This window comes from Podarcis liolepis (assembly GCF_965112155.1).
Source record: "Podarcis liolepis genome assembly, chromosome: 7".
Lineage (NCBI taxonomy): Eukaryota > Metazoa > Chordata > Lepidosauria > Squamata > Lacertidae > Podarcis > Podarcis liolepis.
In genome coordinates this window covers 83,895,149-83,913,204 of record NC_139561.1, presented here as the reverse complement: position 1 = coordinate 83,913,204, position 18,056 = coordinate 83,895,149, and the positions used below count along the sequence as shown (strand labels likewise).

The following is an 18,056-nucleotide window of genomic DNA, read 5'->3' as shown; positions in this document are numbered from 1 at the left end:
GTTAAAGCACAGAGCCTAGGACTTGCCGATCAGAAGGTTGGCGGTTTGAATCCCCGTGACGGGGTGAGCTCCCGTTGCGCGGTCCCTGCTCCTGCCAACCTAGCAGTTCGAAAGCACATCAAAGTGCAAGTAGATAAATAGGTACCACTCCGGCAGGAAGGTAAACAGCGTTTCCGTGCGCTGCTCTGTCTCGCCAGAAGCAGCTTAGTCATGCTGGCCACGTGACCCGGAAGCTGTACGCCGGCTCCCTCGGCCAATAAAGCGAGATGAGCGCCGCAACCCCAGAGTCGGTCACGACTGGACCTAATGGTCAGGGGTCCCTTTACCTTTACCTTTTAGGGCTATTTCAAGTGGTGCAAGGTTGCTTTAAATGTATAGTGCAGAGGAGACGGACCTCATTATATTCATTTCACATTGGAGGCCTTGTTTTGAAAATGGATCCCATACCCTCTGATGAAAATAAAGACGTCCCATTCCATAATGATAATTTTACCATTTACACTCCGCACATCTTACTGGGTTGCCCCAGCTGCTCTGGGCAGCTTCCAACATATATAAAAACATTAATATATATATTTTAAAAAACCCTTCCCTATACAGACGGCTCGAGGGCTGGATAATTCCATACCTTCCAACATTTCTCCAATGATAATAGAGACATCCAGACTTGGATCACTCTGTGAAAAAGTACCGTCTCTCCACAAAGGAGAGTTAAAAAATAAAATTAAAAGGAGTTCAATGTCCTCCTGAAGTCTCTGGCAATCAAGTCTCCTTTCATCCAGTTTAGCAGATGTGGCGTCTTTTTTCTTCTTCTTTTTTAAATATATTTTTTATTAGTTCTTACCTTTTTTAACACAACATATCCAACATTATAATAACAAACAATATCCGCTCGCCCCGTCCCTTGGGTGGGCAGGGTTTGCGACACCATGTGGGCTCCTGGGACAGGTGAGCCACCCACCTGTGTTCCAGGGAGGCCATTGCCCCGCCCCCATCTCGGCAGGCCTATGGGCAGCTGGCTGGGGGTGGAGCGAGGGCCAGCATAAGGGACCGATGACCCCAGGCTCACTTGTTTTCCTTCCAGGTTCCAGGACCTTTGCTGTAAGTGCTGCCCCCCCCCCGCCATGTGGGTTTTGAGCTGCTGTGCTCGCTCTGCAGTACTGCCCTGCTAGCCTTGTATGTGTGTGTGTGCCTGGCGAATGTTTCCTTTGACAGAGCAGCGCGTGCCTCTCAGCTGGCTTGGAATTCCCGGGACCGCAAAAGCATTTTGTTGTTGCGTGTGTGCTACATATCCAACATTATAATAACAAATACAGTGGTACCTCGGGTTAAGTACTTAATTCGTTCTGGAGGTCCGTTCTTAACCTGAAACTGTTCTTAACCTGAAGCACCACTTTAGCTAATGGGGCCTGCCGCCGCGCTGCCGGAGCCCGATTTCTATTCTCATCCTGAAGCAAAGTTCTTAACCTGAAGCACTATTTCTGGGTTAGCGGAGTCTGTAACCTGAAGCGTATGTAACCTGAAGCATATGCAACCTTAGGTACCACTGTATAATATTTGCTTTGCCAAGCTTATGACTTGCCTCCGGCCCTTCAGCTGTTTTTTTTGTTTTCAAGTCATTGTATCGCACTTTAAAACATCAATTTCTGACTTTATACCTTTAAAATCAGTTCTATCTCAATTGGTCTAGAAATTTTTAAAGTTTATCGTTGCCAGATTCATTCCAATCCCGCTAGCATTTTCACCTTTTTACAATAATTATTCATATACCAAATAAATGTACTCCAGTCTCTTTGAAATTTTTGGTCATCTTGGTTCTGGATTCTACCGGTCAGCTTGGCTAGTTCCACATAGTCCCTCATCTTCATCTGCCACTCCTCCCTCAATCGTTGGTAACGCCTGCAATTTCCATCTCTGGGCTAATAAAGTTCTTGCTGCCGTTGTGGCGTACATAAATAATCTTGGTCTACCTTTGCAATTTCTTCTCCCATCAAACCCAGCAAAAATGCTTCTGGTCTTTTGGGGAAAGTACGGTATATCTAAACATCTTTTTTAACTCACTGTAGATCAATTCCCAAAATGCTTTTACTTTATCGCAAACTCACCACATATAATAAAAATCTCCATCTTTCTCTTTGCACTTCCAACATAATTTGTTTCTCATCCTGTACATTTTGGCCAATTTCACCAGTGTCAAATACCACCTATACATCATTTTCATTACATTCTCTTTTAGGTAAAGGTACCCCTGCCCGTACGGGCCAGTCTTGCCAGACTCTAGGGTTGTGTGCTCATCTCACTCTATAGGCCGGGAGCCAGCGCTGTCCACAGACACTTCCGGGTCACGTGGCCAGCGTGACAAGCTGCATCTGGTGAGCCAGCGCAGCACACGGAACGCCGTTTACCTTCCCGCTGGTAAGCGGTCCCTATTTATCTACTTGCACCTGGGGGTGCTTTCGAACTGCTAGGTTGGCAGGCGCTGGGACCGAATGACGGGAGCGCACCCCGTCGCGGGGATTTGAACCGCCGACCATGCTATCGGCAAGTCCTAGGCACTGAGGTTTTACCCACAGTGCCACCCGCGTCCCACACATTCTCTTTTAAGGCCATACAAAAATTTATACTTTGATTCCACAATTTTGACTAAGCTTCAAACTCAATATTATACCCAAAGTCAATAGCCCATTTTATAATAACTTCATTGGTCTCTTCATCTTTTGTATACCATTCTAACAACAAATTATACATCTTTGTGAACAATTTAACTTTGCCCTCCAACAATTTGGTGGCATCTTAGGCAGTTGTACACATGCCTTAGAAGGAAACAACATGGCACCCTGCAGGTGTTGTGAGACTCCAACTCCCATCAGCCCCTGCTACCATGGCCAATGGTCAGGGGTGATGGGAACTGTAGTCTAACAACACCTGAAGAGCACCGTGCTGGCTACCCCCACAAGACGTCTCCAACAATCAAATGGACCCATTTATCCAACCTGTGTGCAATTGGGCAGGCAGATTGGATAAATGCCAGTTATAGTACACATGCCGTGTAGCACTCATGCCATGGAAAACAACAAAGTTACAGGCAGCAGATGGTCGTCCGTCTGTCCCGCTTGAAATCAGTGCAAAAATGGAAGCAAAACTGAAATGAAACAAAAGTAAATTGAAAACAAGGTCCATGGAAATAAAGAAAACAAAGGCATCCTTCAAAACGAAAATTAAATGGAAGGCTAAATCTATTCCCGTTCAAGTGCCTACCCTTAATTCAAGGTGATTCACCATGATGTTATCAATTTTAATATATACATTATGTAATACCATGGAAGTTAATGGCGTATACACCCATCCCAACCCAGCCCCGGGCAAAGGATTACAGATGCCAACAGAAGTGGGTTCTGGAGGCTTTTATTTCATCAGGGGCCATGTTGTTTTTCTGCCCCTGAAGGCTTGGGTGGGTGTTGGTGTTTAGGGCGTTGATTATTTCGTCATGATTTCCAAGGATATGGTCTCCTCTTCTGGAGTGTTGGTGGTTGGGGGTCCACGGGCTTGGCAGATGCTGTCCAAGACTTGAATGCTGACTAAATTCTGGACTAGAACGATCTCTGCTTTCACCTGGAAGAAAACCAGCCTCGAATCAGAGGAAGGAAACCAGAAGTGGAAGCCGCCACATCCCCCACCAGCTTCCGCTTTGAGGACTTTGAAGGCTACAGATCTAATCCCATTCCACAATGCGAGTCTGACCCAAGCTGGACATAGAACTAGAATCGAGGAACTTTGATCTCTGTAATGATCTCAGGCAGGCAAGCAAGCTCCGATAAGAATTAATGAGTCTGGAAAAAAATTAAAGATTATTTACAGAAATATTGTAAAATTAATGAATGTTAGAAAAATGTTGGAATGAAGTTACATGGCTTTAGTAGAAATGTTATAAGGAATTAAGTATAAATATATTAATAGAGTATTAAAGGAAAAAATAAGGTTAGAATGAGTTAAGATAATTATAGGATAGAAAACAGAGGTAGATGGAAAGGAATTGCTGAAATAATTAACAGAAGTGGAATACAAAAAGGGAGGTGTGAGGAGGCCGAGGAAAGAAGTGAATGAAAGATGGGATAATGAAATTTGATTTATTTTATTGTTGCATTGTTTTGTTAGTTTAATGTATTGTATTGTTGTATGTGTTTTTTCTTTTCTTTTAGTGTTTAATTTTTTTGGGAAAGTAATAAATATATATATATTTTTTAAAGAATTAATGAGTCTCTGTTTATTTACAATTAACACCCGGAGAGTGGCTCCGAGTCTGCCGCTCTTCGCTACGAATTGGTCACTCTGAGTCTCCTCCCCTTTCGCAGCACAAAGGGCGCCAAAGTCCAGTCCTTCCTCTCTTGTACTTCCGTTGCATTTTCACCCTTTCAGTTCTTCTGGTTCAGGGAGAAGGTGGGTGGCCTCCCCTCCCCAAACGAAGAGTCCTCTGAATGCTGCCTTCCTCCTGTTTGCTTAGCAACCCCCTCAATGCCATCTATCTCCTCCCCTCCCTTAGCCTCCAAGCTTTCCGAGTCTGTAGCTCTATCTGAGCCTGGGAACTCTTGATGAAGGCGGCCCAAACTAACCCACTCCTGCTCTGTCTGTGATTGCATCCCCTCATCTCCAGAGTCAGGCTCTTCCCAGGCAATCAATTCAGCCACGTCCCTGACAACCTCCAACTTCTGTGGTTTCAGACAACACGGGGCAGAATGAGGTAGAAAAGTCCTGAGTCCACGTCCCTTCTAAGCTTATACAGTGGTACCTCGGGTTAAGTACTTAATTCGTTCCAGAGGTCCATTCTTAACCTGAAACTGTTCTTAACCTGAAGCACCACTTTAGCTAATGGGGCCTCCTGCTGCTGCCATGCCGCCGGAGCACGATTTCTGTTCTCATCCTGAAGCAAAGTTCTTAACCCGAGGTATTATTTCTGGGTTAGCGGAGTCTGTAACCTGAAGCGTATGTAACCTGAAGCGTATGTAACCCAACCACTGTACAACCTTCTCTAAGACTATACAATAATCTTACAGTGATGCAATAATAATAGTTAGGGATGAATTGCAATGACCAGTGGAGATCTCCTTGTTTTGTCTTTCTGCTAGATCTGCTCATTTCTGCTTCAGTATCTTGTTTCCCAGTTATTTGTGTTTTCAGTGAAGTTCCATTCTACATAACTGGCAGGGACTGTAGTGAGGAGGTACTTTTTCTGAACCAAGAGCAGGAGGACAGTATTGATTTAGAACAGTGGTTTGAAGAAGGGCATAGTCCAGAGTGGAAAAGCTGGGAAATACTAGGTGAGGAACAGCTAGAAGAAGAAACGGCAAGAGACAGCTGGCAGATTCAGTGTCCTTGGACAGCATTCCTTGCACACACACACACACACACACCCTTCGCCTAAGACTAGAAGGGTTTGTGAAGCGTTAGAACAGAAAGCACAATGACAACAAGCTCAGATTACCTGACGTAGGAGTGACGTAGATTAATGGGGATGGAGGGGGTGAACCTTTACTGGGAGCAACGCCATTTTTTAGAGAGATATGCATTCCTTTGTCTCTCGCTGTGATCATTAAAGAACTTATCTGGTAAGAACGCTCCTTTCATTTGATCTGCTTATTTACTGCCGCAGGGGGAAGGGATCTGATTCCCCGAAATCTGACAGTAACAGAACTTTCATGACATTCTCTTGAAATGGAAGCACCTTGGGTTTCCAGAGTTCCTAAATGCTTAGCTTCAGAGCACACAGAACAACTCCTCCTTGGGGTTCCTCCCATGCGCCTTCTCCAGAATGACCCTAGGAGCCAATCCTCAATGGCCCCCCTTTCACTCCAATTGGCTCCAATCAGCACAAAGAAGGCTCCTTCTCGGTGGCTAAAGCACTCCCCTTTCATGCTGATTGGGCAGCTCCTGGATGTTGGAGATAGAGAACCTGCTGGGACCCTGCTGCAGAAATAGTAGCGAGTCTTTGACCCCACCCTGACCCTGGACCACTACACCACTGCAGATGGGGCTTGAGAGAGAACCAAGGGACAAGCCATAGAGGAGGAGGAGGAGGAGGAGGAGGAGGAGGAGGAGGAGGAGGAGAAGAAGAAGAAGAAGAAGAAGAAGAAGAAGAAGAAGAAGAAGAAGAAGAAGAAGAAGAAAAGGTTGAGGAGGAGGAGCAGTTTGGATTTGATATTTGGATTTGAGAGCTCTACCTCTCTTTTAAATCAGAACCAGTGAAGGCGGTGAAGGTCCTGTGTAAGTGTCTGGAGGCGGTTGGAGGATGGATGGCGGCTAACAGATTGAGGTTGAATCCTGACAAGACAGAAGTACTGTTTTTGGGGGACAGGAGGCGGGCAGGTGTGGAGGATTCCCTGGTCCTGAATGGGGTAACTGTGCCCCTGAAGGACCAGGTGCGCAGCCTGGGAGTCATTTTGGACTCACAGCTGTCCATGGAGGCACAGGTCAAATCTGTATCCAGGGCAGCTGTTTACCAGCTCCATCTGGTACGTAGGCTGAGACCCTATCTGCCTGCGGACTGTCTCGCCAGAGTGGTGCATGCTCTGGTTATCTCCCGCTTGGACTACTGCAATGCACTCTACGTGGGGCTACCTTTGAAGATGACTCGGAAACTACAACTAATCCAGAATGCGGCAGCTAGACTGGTGACTGGGGGCGGCCGCCGAGACCATATAACACCGGTCTTGAAAGACCTACATTGGCTCCCACTACATTTCCGAGCACAATTCAAAGTGTTTGTGCTGACCTTTAAAGCCCTAAATGGCCTCGGTCCAGTATACCTGAAGGAGCGTCTCCACCCCCATCGTTCTGCCCGGACGCTGAGGTGCAGCGCCGAGGGCCTTCTGGCGGTTCCCTCATTGCGAGAAGTGAGGCTACAGGGAACCAGACAGAGGGCCTTCTCGGTAGTGGCGCCCGCCCTGTGGAACGCCCTTCCAGCAGATGTCAAAGCGATAACTACCTGACATTCAGAAGACATCTTAAGGCAGCCCTGCTCAGGGAAGTTTTTAACGTGTGATATTTTACTATATTTTTGGTTTCTATGGAAGCCGCCCAGAGTGGCTGGGGAGGCCCAGCCAGATGGGCGGGGTATAAATAATAAATTATTATTATAAATTATTAATTATTATTATTATATTCCGCTTTATCACTCCCCAAAGGAGTCTCAAAGCGGCTAACATTCTCCTTTCCCTTCCTCCCCCACAACAAACACTCTGTGAGGTGAGTGAGGCCGAGATACTTGAGAGAAGTGTGACTGGCCCAAGGTCACCCAGCAGCTGCATGTGGAGGAGCGGGGAAGCGAACCCGGTTCCCCAGATTAGGAGTCTATCGCTCTTAACCACTACACCACACTGGCTTAGGAAGCTCAGGAAGAAGGAGGAATCAGAACCATGAGACAGGCCAGGTTGGGGTCTGAAACTGGGGGGGAAAGGATGGCACTATTTTCCGATTCTCGTTTTAATTACCCACATGTGGGCCCCACAAATCTTATTTTCCTCCCACCGGTACTTACCCAGGTCGGACATTGTGGCTGCTTAATATCAGCTGATTCTCCATCCTAAGGAAGCAAACAGAATCTCAGAGGTGGGCTTGGGACTCACAGGGTTCCCAAAACAGGACCAGAATCTCCCCATTTTTCCAGCTCCTCTCCGCAATGCCGCCCCCCAGGATACAGCTAAGAACCTGATTAAAGGACATGCCAGCATCCTACACATCTGGATAGGCTTGCCTAAGCAAAAATGTTTTTAGCTGGTAAAGAGTACATGCCTTAGGCTGAGGGGATAACGAAAGGCCTGGTGTCAAGAAGCAGAGAGTTCCAAAGTTTTGCAATCTTTGCCAGAACCAAGAAAAGTACAGATTGACAAATTTGCCAATTTTGGTTCTCTAAATTCCTTGTTTCCCCAGCATTTGAGTGCAAATTTCTCATAATGAACCCATTTTTGTCTAATCAACACCCCCTCCCATAAAATAAACCAATCATTTTTGGGAGGGTTGCTTTCACAAACATGCATTTATATGCACATTTTAGTATATGCATTTCTGAACATATTTTTTTGCCTGGAGAACTGCATGGCGACTTTTAGGGAAATGTGGATTTTGAAGGATAACTGTGCTTCAGTTCACATTAGGCAAGCTCAATTTTAAACAAGAACAGAATCATTTCCCACAGGAAAACTGGAGAGGCCATGTTCGTTCTCTGGCTGAGGGACCCTCCATGGGTCCCCTCAATTTGCATTCACTGAATCATTGGACCCTCATTTAACCCCCAAAGGTGGACATGGAGTCCCGGAGCTCTGAGACCACTCCAGCCCACCAAAGCTGGTCTTCTTCCAAAACCAGGATCTGGGCTGTATCCTAAAGGCCTGCGATTTACCTTGCGTGAGAAGGTCTGCTGCTTCCCATAGAGCTGAGGAAAGAGGAAAAACAGCAAAGAATTCACATGTGAGAAGTTTATTTCTGGAAGCTCTCAGCTGCCTCCCACAAGCGCCAGCTTCCCTTCTTTGACATCCATGGAGAAGTTTTGCAACAGTTTTAAACTGTTGAGGGGCATTTTGAACATATGGGAGGAATTGTATGTGCATGGTTTTAAAAATAAAATAAAATCTGCAGACAGTGTATATTTTTAGGACCCATCTGATTTCTGTAACTGTAAGTTGTTTTAAACCATTTTAAATGTTTTCATGTTCTAACCTGCCCTGGGACCTTAGAGTTAAGGGCAATGAATGAATGAATGAATGATATGAATCACAGTGAGGAAGACCACGACTGACTGTTGAAGTCATGTTCAGTTTTCTGCTCTGCATACCTGCAATTTCAGAGTCATATTATGGCTGAGGGAACATCCCTTCCCCAATAACAATACAAATTTTGTGCAACATCTGTTTCCATTTGAATAACTGGGCCCCACCCCCACCCCAAACCACTTTGTCCCCAAAGGTGGAAATGGAATTCCAGAAGCCTGCCCTCCCTCTCTGCCTCCTGGCCGATGTTATTTAATCATACCTGAAGGAGCGTCTCCACCCCCATTGTTCTGTCCGGATGCTGAGGTCCAGCACCGAGGGCCTTCTGGTGGTTCCCTCACTGCGAGAAGCAAAGCTACAGGGAACGAGGCAGAGGGCCTTCTCGGTACTGGCGCCCGCCCTGTGGAATGCCCTCCCATCAGATGTCAAAGCGATAAACAACTACCTGACATTTAGAAGACATCTTAAGGCAGCCCTGTTCAGGGAAGTTTTTAATGTGTGACATCTTAGTGTATTTTTGGTCTTTGTGGAAGCCGCCCAGAGTGGCTGGGGAAACCCAGCCAGATGGGCAGGGTACAAATAAATTATTATTATTATTATTATTATTATTATTATTATTATTATTATTATTAATACCCCGCCGATCTAGCTGGGTTTCCCCAGCCATTCTGGGCAGCTATCAGAATATATAAAACATAATAAAGCATCAAACATTTTAAAAAGTCCTGATACAGGACTGCCTTCAGATGTCTTCTAAAAGTTATGTCGTTCTTAACTTTTAGAAGACATCTTAACTTATGTAGTTTGCGGTTTGGGGAGAGAAAATCTGGTTTTCTCCAAAAAGAGAGATTTCAGGCTCCATCCTGTAGGTTTGCTACTTACCGTGCTGTAGGAGGCATGATGGTTACCACGGTGGGGTCCGAATCATCTCTAAAGAAACAGGGAAAAGGATCAAAGAGGTTTTATATATATATATATATAATATTTATTAAAGTTTCAAAAAAAGAAATTACATAAAAACAAGAAATACAAAGGTAAAAGACAAAAATAAAAATACAAGAAAAATACAGAATAAAAAAAATAAGTGCACTTACAAAAAAAGGGGGGGAAATGAACCTTTCCATATCTTACATTCATATCCTTGTTTCCCTGACCTCCTCATACCTCCCTTTTTTGTGTTCCAATTCAATTAATTATTTCAGCAATTTATTTCCCTCCTTATTATCCTGATCTTTGATCTTAATATATTATAACATTAAATTTTTACCTATTTAGAAATCCAATTTTTCCATATTCTTTTATATCATTACAGCTAGAAACCACTTAACTTCAATCAAACATCATTCTAACATTCATTGATTTTGCAATACTTCTGTAAATAGTCTTTAAATTTCTTCCAATCTTCTTCCACCGACTCTTCTCCCTGGTCTTGGATTCTACCAGTCATTTCCGCCAGTTCCATATAGTCTATCACCTTCATCTGCCATTCTTCCAGAGTGGGTAAATCTTGTGTCTTCCAATACTTTGCAATGAGTATTCTTGCTGCTGTTGTAGCATACATAAAGAAAATTCTGTCCTTCTTTAACACCGATTGGCCGACTATGCCCAGGAGAAAGGTCTCTGGTTTCTTCAAGAAGGTATATTTAAATACTTTTTTCAATTCATTATAGATCATCTCCCAGAAAGCCTTAATCCTTGGGCACGTCCACCAAAGGTGAAAGAATGTACCTTCAGTTTCTTTACATTTCCAGATTTTTGCAAGCTTGACTGGTGTCATGTACCACCTGTATATCATTTTCATAATATTCTCTCTTAAGGCATTGCATGCCGTAAACTTCATACCTGTAGTCCATAACTGTTCCCAGTCAGCCATCATTATGTTATCAAAGAGTTTAGGAAGGAGAATTTTGGCGCCTCTCCGTTGTGTCAAAGATGGTCGCTTCTTTAGAAAAGTTCCATGTCCCTTATTTGACTGGGGCTCTGTTTTCTGCTGTTCACTGAGTCTCTTTGGTGCTTAATTTGCCTTCTGGGGACACCTCATTCAGTGTTTTGGTGTGAGATGCTACCGTTGTCATTCAACTCCCCTCCCCAGGGTCTAGTCAACATATGTCTTGGTGGGTTGATGAGATACATCTTCAGGACATAGGAACATCCAAGGAGGCTGCTGGATGAGGCCAATGGCCCATCTCATCCAGCATCCTCTTCCCACACCCAGATGCCTATGGGAAACCCACGAGCAGGATCCGAGCACAAGAGCAACTCTCCCCTCCTGTGGTTTCTGGAAACTGGTATTCAGAATCATTGCTGCCTCTGACCATGAAGACAGAGGAGAGCCATGATGGCTGGTAGCCATTGATAACCTCCATGAATTTGTCTAAACCTCTTTGAAAGCCAGAAAGCTGGTGGTTTCTCATGTGGAGACAACCCATGAGAATGCAAGTGCATGAGCAATTGGGCTTTCTCCCAGTTTCTCACCCCCCCCCATATTTCCATATCAGTTTGTGATTTGTTTATTTTTAAATCCTCATGAGAATTCATCAGCATTATTGCGACTTTCTCCTAATACAGACATATTTTGTAGAGAAATTCACAGAATCACAGATTTGTAGAGCTGGAAGAGACCACGGGAGTCAACTAGTCCAACCCCTTGAAATGCAGGAATCTTTCACCCAGCCTGAGACTCGAACCCACAACCTTAAGATTAAGAGACACATGCTCTACTGACTGAGCTATGGGATTTTGCCTGATATACTCATTGTGGAAAAGCAATGCATCTCGTGTAGGCACCAGCTCTTTAGGATGACCCAGTGCCCACACAGGCCATTCGTATGCTGGTCAAAAACCTGGCTCTTCAAGAAGGCTTTTGGGACCAGCTGATCTATTGGATCTCCTACTACTACTACTCAGAAAAAAGTGGGATTGGGGATTGCTTTTTAAAAAATTGTGCTCAGGCCGTATTCAATATCTGACCCCTCCTATCCCTCTGATTCTCCTTCCGTTTCAATTTTTTTTAGTCATTTTGCATACAACTTTTACATTTTTGGTTAGCCCCCTCAAGATTTGTGCAAGATCAAACTGGAATGCAAGAAGGAGAAGGAGAAGGAGAGAAGGAGAGGAGGAGAAGAAGGAGAAGGAAAGCAGAGGAGAAGGAGAGAAGGAGAGCAGAAGGAGAAGGAGAAGAGAAAGAGAAGGAGAGGAGAAGGAGAGGAGAAGGAGAAGGAGAGGAGGAGAGGAGGAGGAGGAGGAGGAGGAGAGGAAAAGGAGAAGGAGAAGGAGAGGAGAAGGAGAGGAGGAGGAGGAGGAGAAAGAGAAGGAGGAGGAGAAGCAGAAGAAGGAGAGAAGGAGAGGAGGAGGAGAAGGAGAAGAAGGAGAGAAGGAGAGGAGGAGGAGAGGAGAAGGAGAAGGAGAGGAGGAGGAGGAGAAGAGAAGGAGAAGCAGGAGGAGACGGAGAAGGAGAAGGAGAAGGAGAAGGAGAAGGAGAAGGAGAAGGAGAAGGAGAAGGAAAGGAGGAGGAGGAGGAGGAGGAGGAGGAGGAGGAGGAGGAGGAGAGAGGAGAAAGAGAAGGAGAAGAAGAGGAGGAGAAGGAGGAGGAGAGGAGAAGAAGGAGAAGGAGAGGAGAAGGAGAGGAGAAGGAGAAGGAGAAGAAAAAGGAGAGGAGAAGGAGAAGGAAAGGAGAGGAGAGGAGAGGAGAGGAGAGGAGAGGAGAGGAGAGGAGAGGAGAGGAGAGGAGAGGAGAGGAGAGGAGAGGAGAAGGAGAAGGAGAAGGAGAAGGAGAAGGAGAAGGAGAAGGAGAAGGAGAAGGAGAAGGAGAAGGAGAAGGAGAGGAGAAGGAGGAGAGGAGGAGGAGAAGGAGAGGAGAAGGCGAGGAGAAGGGAAGGGAAGAGAAGGAGGAGGAGGAGGAGGAGGAGGAGGAGGAGGAGGAGGAGAAAGCATCACCTTGTAGAATGTAACATAGTCAGGAGAGTTATCAGCATAACCCCAAAAAGAATCGCTCCCACAATGCAGCCAAAAGCGAGCCCTGCGATAGCTCCAGGAGTTAGACTTCTAGGCTTTCTCAGCTCTGGAGTCTTTTCTTCTGTGGAGACAAGGAAAGGCAACCGTGAGAATGAGGAAAAGGAAGGATCACAAACTTCTTGCTCCAAATTGTCAAAGCTACTTTGCTTTGGCAAGTGAGAATCAGGTTAAGTTTGCATGGAATCGTAGAGTTGGAAGGGACCACCAAGGGTTATCCAGTCCAACCCCCTGCAATGCAGGAATATCAGCTGAAGCATCCATGACAGGTGGACATCCAACCTTTGCTTAAAAACCTCCAAGGGAGGAGAGCTCACAACTTCCAGTGGGAGACCATTCCACTGTCAAACAGCTCTTACTGCCAGAAAGTTCTCCCTGATGTTTAGTCGGAATCTCCTTTCTTGTAACTTGAAGCTCTTGGTTTAAGTCCTACCCTCCGGAACAGGAGAAAACAAGCTCGCTCCACCTTCCAGGTGGAGCCTAGGACTTGCCAATCAGAAGGTCGGCGGTTCGAATCCCCACAACGGGGTGAGCTCCCATTGCTCAGTCCCAGCTCCTGCCAGCCTAGCAATTCGAAAGCACGTCAAAGTGCAAGTAGATAAATAGGTACCACTCCAGCGGGAAGGTAAATGGCGTTTCCGTGTGCTGCTCTGGTTCGCCAGAAGCGGCTTAGTCATGCTGGCCACATGACCTGGAAGCTGTACGCCAGCTCCCTCGGCCAATAAAGTGAGATGAGCGCCGCAACCCCAGAGTCGGCCACGACTGGACCTAATGGTCAGGGGTCCCTTTACCTTTACTTATCATAAATGTGAGTTGAGTCAGATTTCTTCCCCCAGTTCCCAGTCCTTACCTGTGACCAGTAAGAAGGCCTCACCCACTTCATTAGCTATCTTTCTAGTCTTGAATATTTCGTAGAGCCCAATGTCGTCGAATGTTACGTTCCGGATGTGCATGGAGCAATCGAAGCTTGGCGTCTGGCGTCCATCATAGGCTGCTTTAGGGTAGAATGCAGCTTTGGGGGGTGGGTGATAGAGGAAGATGGGGAAAGATTCGTCCTTTTCCCCCTTTGTCCACAGGCAGGAGATGACGTCTATCATAAGCCCTTTGGGGACGAAGGTGACATCTTGCCCTACCAGGGGGTATTCTGGGTCCAGGGTGACATCAATGGTGGTGTTCTGAACAGCTTGCGTCAACAGGAAACATGAACTCAAGATATGACCTAGAGGTGAAGGGGCAGAGAAGAGACAGTCAGGGCAGGGCTACACTTGACAATTATATTGTTATAACTGCATTATAAACATGTGGCACCAGATGGCGATGCAGAGCAGCAATCCATCACCAGAGGGATTTTCCATTAAGAGCTTTTCTAGCGTTTTTTCCCCTATAGAGTTTTTTTTAATCTGTATAGATCCAGCCTCAGTCAGTTCTAGGAAGTGACATAAGAAAAAACTCTTATATTGGATCATACCATTCTATTCATGGGGGTCTGCTGAGGACCTTCTGGTGGTTCCCTTGCTGCAAAGCTACAGGGAACCAGGCAGAGGGCCTTCTCAGTGGTGGCGCCCACCCTGTGGAACACCCTCCCATCAGATGTCAAAGAAATAAACAACCACCTGACTTTTAGAAGACATCTGAAAGCAGACTTGTTTAGGGAAGTTTTTAATGTGTGATATTTTAATGTATATTTTAGAAGCCACCCAGAGTTGCTGGGGAGGCGACGGGAGATTGCTTGCAGCCGCGAGCAGGAGATATACAGTGGCGATTGGGCAGGTGATTGATGTATGCACCAAGGGCTGTTTGGGATTGGCTGTTGTGGTGGCAATTGGGTGGGCAATTTGTGGCTGCTGGTGGCAACTGGGCAGATGATTGTTGTTTTTTGCGAGGCGTGCGATTGACAGCTGCGGTCAGGCAGGTCAGGAGGGTGAGTGATTGTTGGCAATCTGCCCCCCATAAAGCTCAACAAGTCTGGGCAATCCCCCCCCCCAAGCAAAAAAAAAAAATACCCTCTGGGCAATCTCCCCCCATTTTCTTAATTTGGAGTCCCCAAAAATAGGCGTTGTGTTATACACGGTGTGTGTGTGTGGGTGTGTGGGTGTGTTATATACGAAAAAATACTGTAAGTCCTGCCCCACATAGTCAATCACATGACGCAGCACACACAAAGCTTTTGAATGGCAGTACCCATCAGTTTTTTGGGGGGAAGCCCCCTCGAATATTTTATGGCAAAGCCCCCATGGCCCCTATGACTAGCCCACAAAGGCAGGTCCATGTGCTCTACGAAGGGTTGTATCATCAAGAACATGCCTCCCATGGAGGGTCTGATGAGACTGTAGCCCCTTCTCTGGTGGGTTTGAGAAGGACGTTCCCCGACTCCCCCACGCCCAGCACCAATATGGTCAGCACTGGCTATGGTACAGTCACTTCTGAGAAAGCGGTTGGTTGGGAGCTAACCAAGCATTTAACTAAAGATCAGTACCGGAGTTTGTTCTTTTCCTCCACCCTCCCAATGCCCTTTCCTTTCATGCCATGTATTTTGGATTGTAACATTTAAGGCCAGGGACTACAGAGGCTGGGAGTACTTTTCCACCGAAGTGCAGGGTGTAATGAGGAGGAGGAAGGAAAGGTAAACACCAGAGGAAGAACAAGAATCAGGTGGGGTTGGACTAGATGATCCTCAGGTCCCATTCCAACTATGAGTTCTATGAGGAAGGTCTGACAAAGTTGCACCCCAGGGAAAAGGGGTTAGTAAGGGGAACATGTCAGAGACATCACCTTGCCGACAAAGGTCCGTATAGTTAAAGCTATGTTTTTCCCCATTAGTGATGTATGGAAGTGAGAGCTGGACCATAAAGAAGGCTGATCGCCGAAGAATTGATGCTTTTGAATTATGGTGCTGGAGGAGACTCTTGAGAGTCCCATGGACTGCAAGAAGATCAAACCGATCCATTCTGAAGGAAATCAGCCCTGAGTGCTCACTGGAAGGACAGATCCTGAAGCTGAGGCTCCAATACTTTGGCCACCTCATGAGAAGAGAAGACTCCCTGGAAAAGACCCTGATGTTGGGAAAGATGGAAGGCACAAGGAGAAGGGGACGACAGAGGACGAGATGGTTGGACAGTGTTCTCAAAGCTACCAGCATGAGTTTGACCAAACTGCGGGAGGCAGTGGAGGACAGGAGTGCCTGGCATGCTCTGGTCCATGAGTTCAAGAAGAGTCAGACACGACTAAACGACTAAACAACAACAAAGGGGAACATTATATCCTCTTTACATATTTCTAAGAACAGTTGTATTGTTGTACCATGATGTCAGGATTTTGGGATTGGGTGGGGCATGGCTTGTACTAAGACAGCCAAAGAGTTACATCACCTCGAAAGGGCAATTTTAGATCTAAGTGCCTCCCCATGGAGTCCCAAATAAACTCTCACCTGCTAGAAGCACCAGGGCCCAGGATCTCCCATGGCCACAGGAGGCGCCACCTTTTGGGCACTGTCCACATGATGTTCCCGCCCCTCTTGGAGATGGGAGGGGCTTGGACATCCTGGGAAGGTGGTCTTTGTGCCCAGCTGGTTGCCTAAGTTCCTCCCGTGCTCCTTGCCACCAGCGGCTGGGACCCCCAGCTGAGCCCACCCACTCCCCACCCACCCCAGGCTGTCCTCCTAGGCCCAGGGTGCTTCATCCATAGCTCCCCTCTTCTCCCTCCACCCCACCCCAACCTGAAGCAGTGTGATGCTCCCTGGTAACCGGAAGAGGTCACAAAGCAAAGGACTGAGCCACAGGGAGCAGTGTGTGACTGGGGTAGAGTGGTCCTGTCTGGGGAGGTTCTTCTGAAAGGCAGGCTATACATTTGTACACCAAGCCAGAACGTTTTGCCATTTTCGAGGTGGGGGCAGTTGGTTTGGGTCAACAACAAGGAGATTCCTTCCCCCCCATAACTTTTATTAAATTTTATACAATTATGACACACTCTACAACAACAACAAAAGAAAAGAAAAGACAAAAATAAAAATAAAAAGAAGAAAAAATAAAAGATACATCTGTAACAGATAACAACCAACACATAAACCACAAAACAATCTTAGTTATTTAAAAATCCAATCTTATAAACATATTAATTGACTTCCTCAAATCCCTCCCTTCTGAATTTCCTTGTGTCTGAATGTAACAGTTGTCCGATATCATTATTAACACACAATATTCCAGTTATAATCAATTTTCTTCACTTTTCTTAATGTTCTAAATCTCATTTATTTAAATGAATCATAATTTGATCCTAAGCCTATTTGGTACTTTAGCGTAACTTCTAATTTTTAATATTACAATATTTATTCAATCTTGGTCTTCTTCTTCTTTCTGGTCATGGATTCTTCCAGTAAGGTCCGCTAGCTCCATGAAGTCCATCATCTTCATCTGCCATTCTTCCACAGTTGGTAGTTCTTGTGTTTTCCACTTCTTGGCTAGTAAAATTCGAACAGCAACGACAAGGAGATTCCAAGCCAACTCCCTGAATTATCAGCTGTGTGTGTGTGTGTGTGTGTGTGTAAGAGAGAGAGAGAGAGAGAGAGAGAGAGAGAGAGAGAGAGAGAATTTTCACATTTCTTTTCACATTTTACAAAACACAAGAAAACTAATAATGTTTTTTTACTCATTCACAAAAATGTATTTAATAATAATAATAATAATAATAAAATTTATTTATACCCTGCCCTCCCCGGCCAGAGCTGGGCTCAGGGTGGCTAACACCAGTAAAATTACAGTAATAGCATAATAGGGGAGAAAGCCCAATTTAAAATACAGGTTAAAATGCAATTTAAAATGCAGCCTCATTTTAAAAGTAGCCCATAGATCAAAACCATAAGGGAAGAGAGAACATAAGAGTCAGACTGAGTCCAAACCATAGGCCAGGTGGAACAGCTCTGTCTTGCAGGCCCTGCGGAAAGATGTCAAGTCCCGCAGGGCCCTAGTCTCTTGTGACAGAGTGTTCCAGCAAGTTGGGGCCAGTACTGAAAAGGCCCTGTCTCAAGTTGTGACCAATCTAACCACCTTGCGACTTGGTACCTCCAAAAAGTTGTCACTTGTAGACCTTAAGGTCCTCCGCGGGGCATACCAGGAGAGGCAGTCCCGTAGGTACATGGGTCCTATATACACCTCTATTGCTATAACACCCCAAATGGTTTAAATTCTGCATAGAACTATGCAATATTAAACAGTTAACATCTATTGTTATTGCTTGGAAAGGGGTCACATGCTTGAAAGGATAGTCTTTCTTCACACACGCCACGGCCTC

General features: G+C 45.7%; 2 protein-coding genes across 3 annotated transcripts in view; both read right to left on the bottom strand.

Moving 5' to 3' along the window:
* Positions 1 to 4,764, bottom strand: part of LOC310712671 (pregnancy-specific beta-1-glycoprotein 8-like) — a 111,692-nt gene extending 106,928 nt beyond the window's left edge. The window contains exon 1 of the mRNA XM_083515955.1: positions 4,755 to 4,764. The gene's annotated coding sequence lies outside the window, so the exon portion shown is untranslated. The remainder of the gene's footprint in view (positions 1 to 4,754) is intronic.
* On the bottom strand, positions 3,390 to 16,481 carry LOC310712693 (uncharacterized protein; the record flags this gene model as incomplete). 2 transcript variants are annotated; one of them, XM_083516001.1, is made up of 7 exons in its annotated part: positions 16,198 to 16,481; positions 13,621 to 13,989; positions 12,696 to 12,834; positions 9,642 to 9,689; positions 8,393 to 8,425; positions 7,532 to 7,576; positions 3,390 to 3,612 (listed from the first exon to the last, which is right to left on the bottom strand). In XM_083516001.1, exons 1-7 carry the CDS (start codon positions 16,307 to 16,309, stop codon positions 3,609 to 3,611), a joined length of 750 nt encoding a protein of 249 aa, XP_083372127.1. In that variant the 5' UTR covers positions 16,310 to 16,481. The 2 variants fall into 2 exon arrangements, with proteins under 2 accessions (XP_083372127.1, XP_083372128.1); XM_083516002.1 differs by lacking the exon at positions 3,390 to 3,612 and having other exon boundaries at positions 7,528 to 7,576; positions 16,198 to 16,410.
* Positions 16,482 to 18,056: the final 1,575 nt, after the last annotated feature.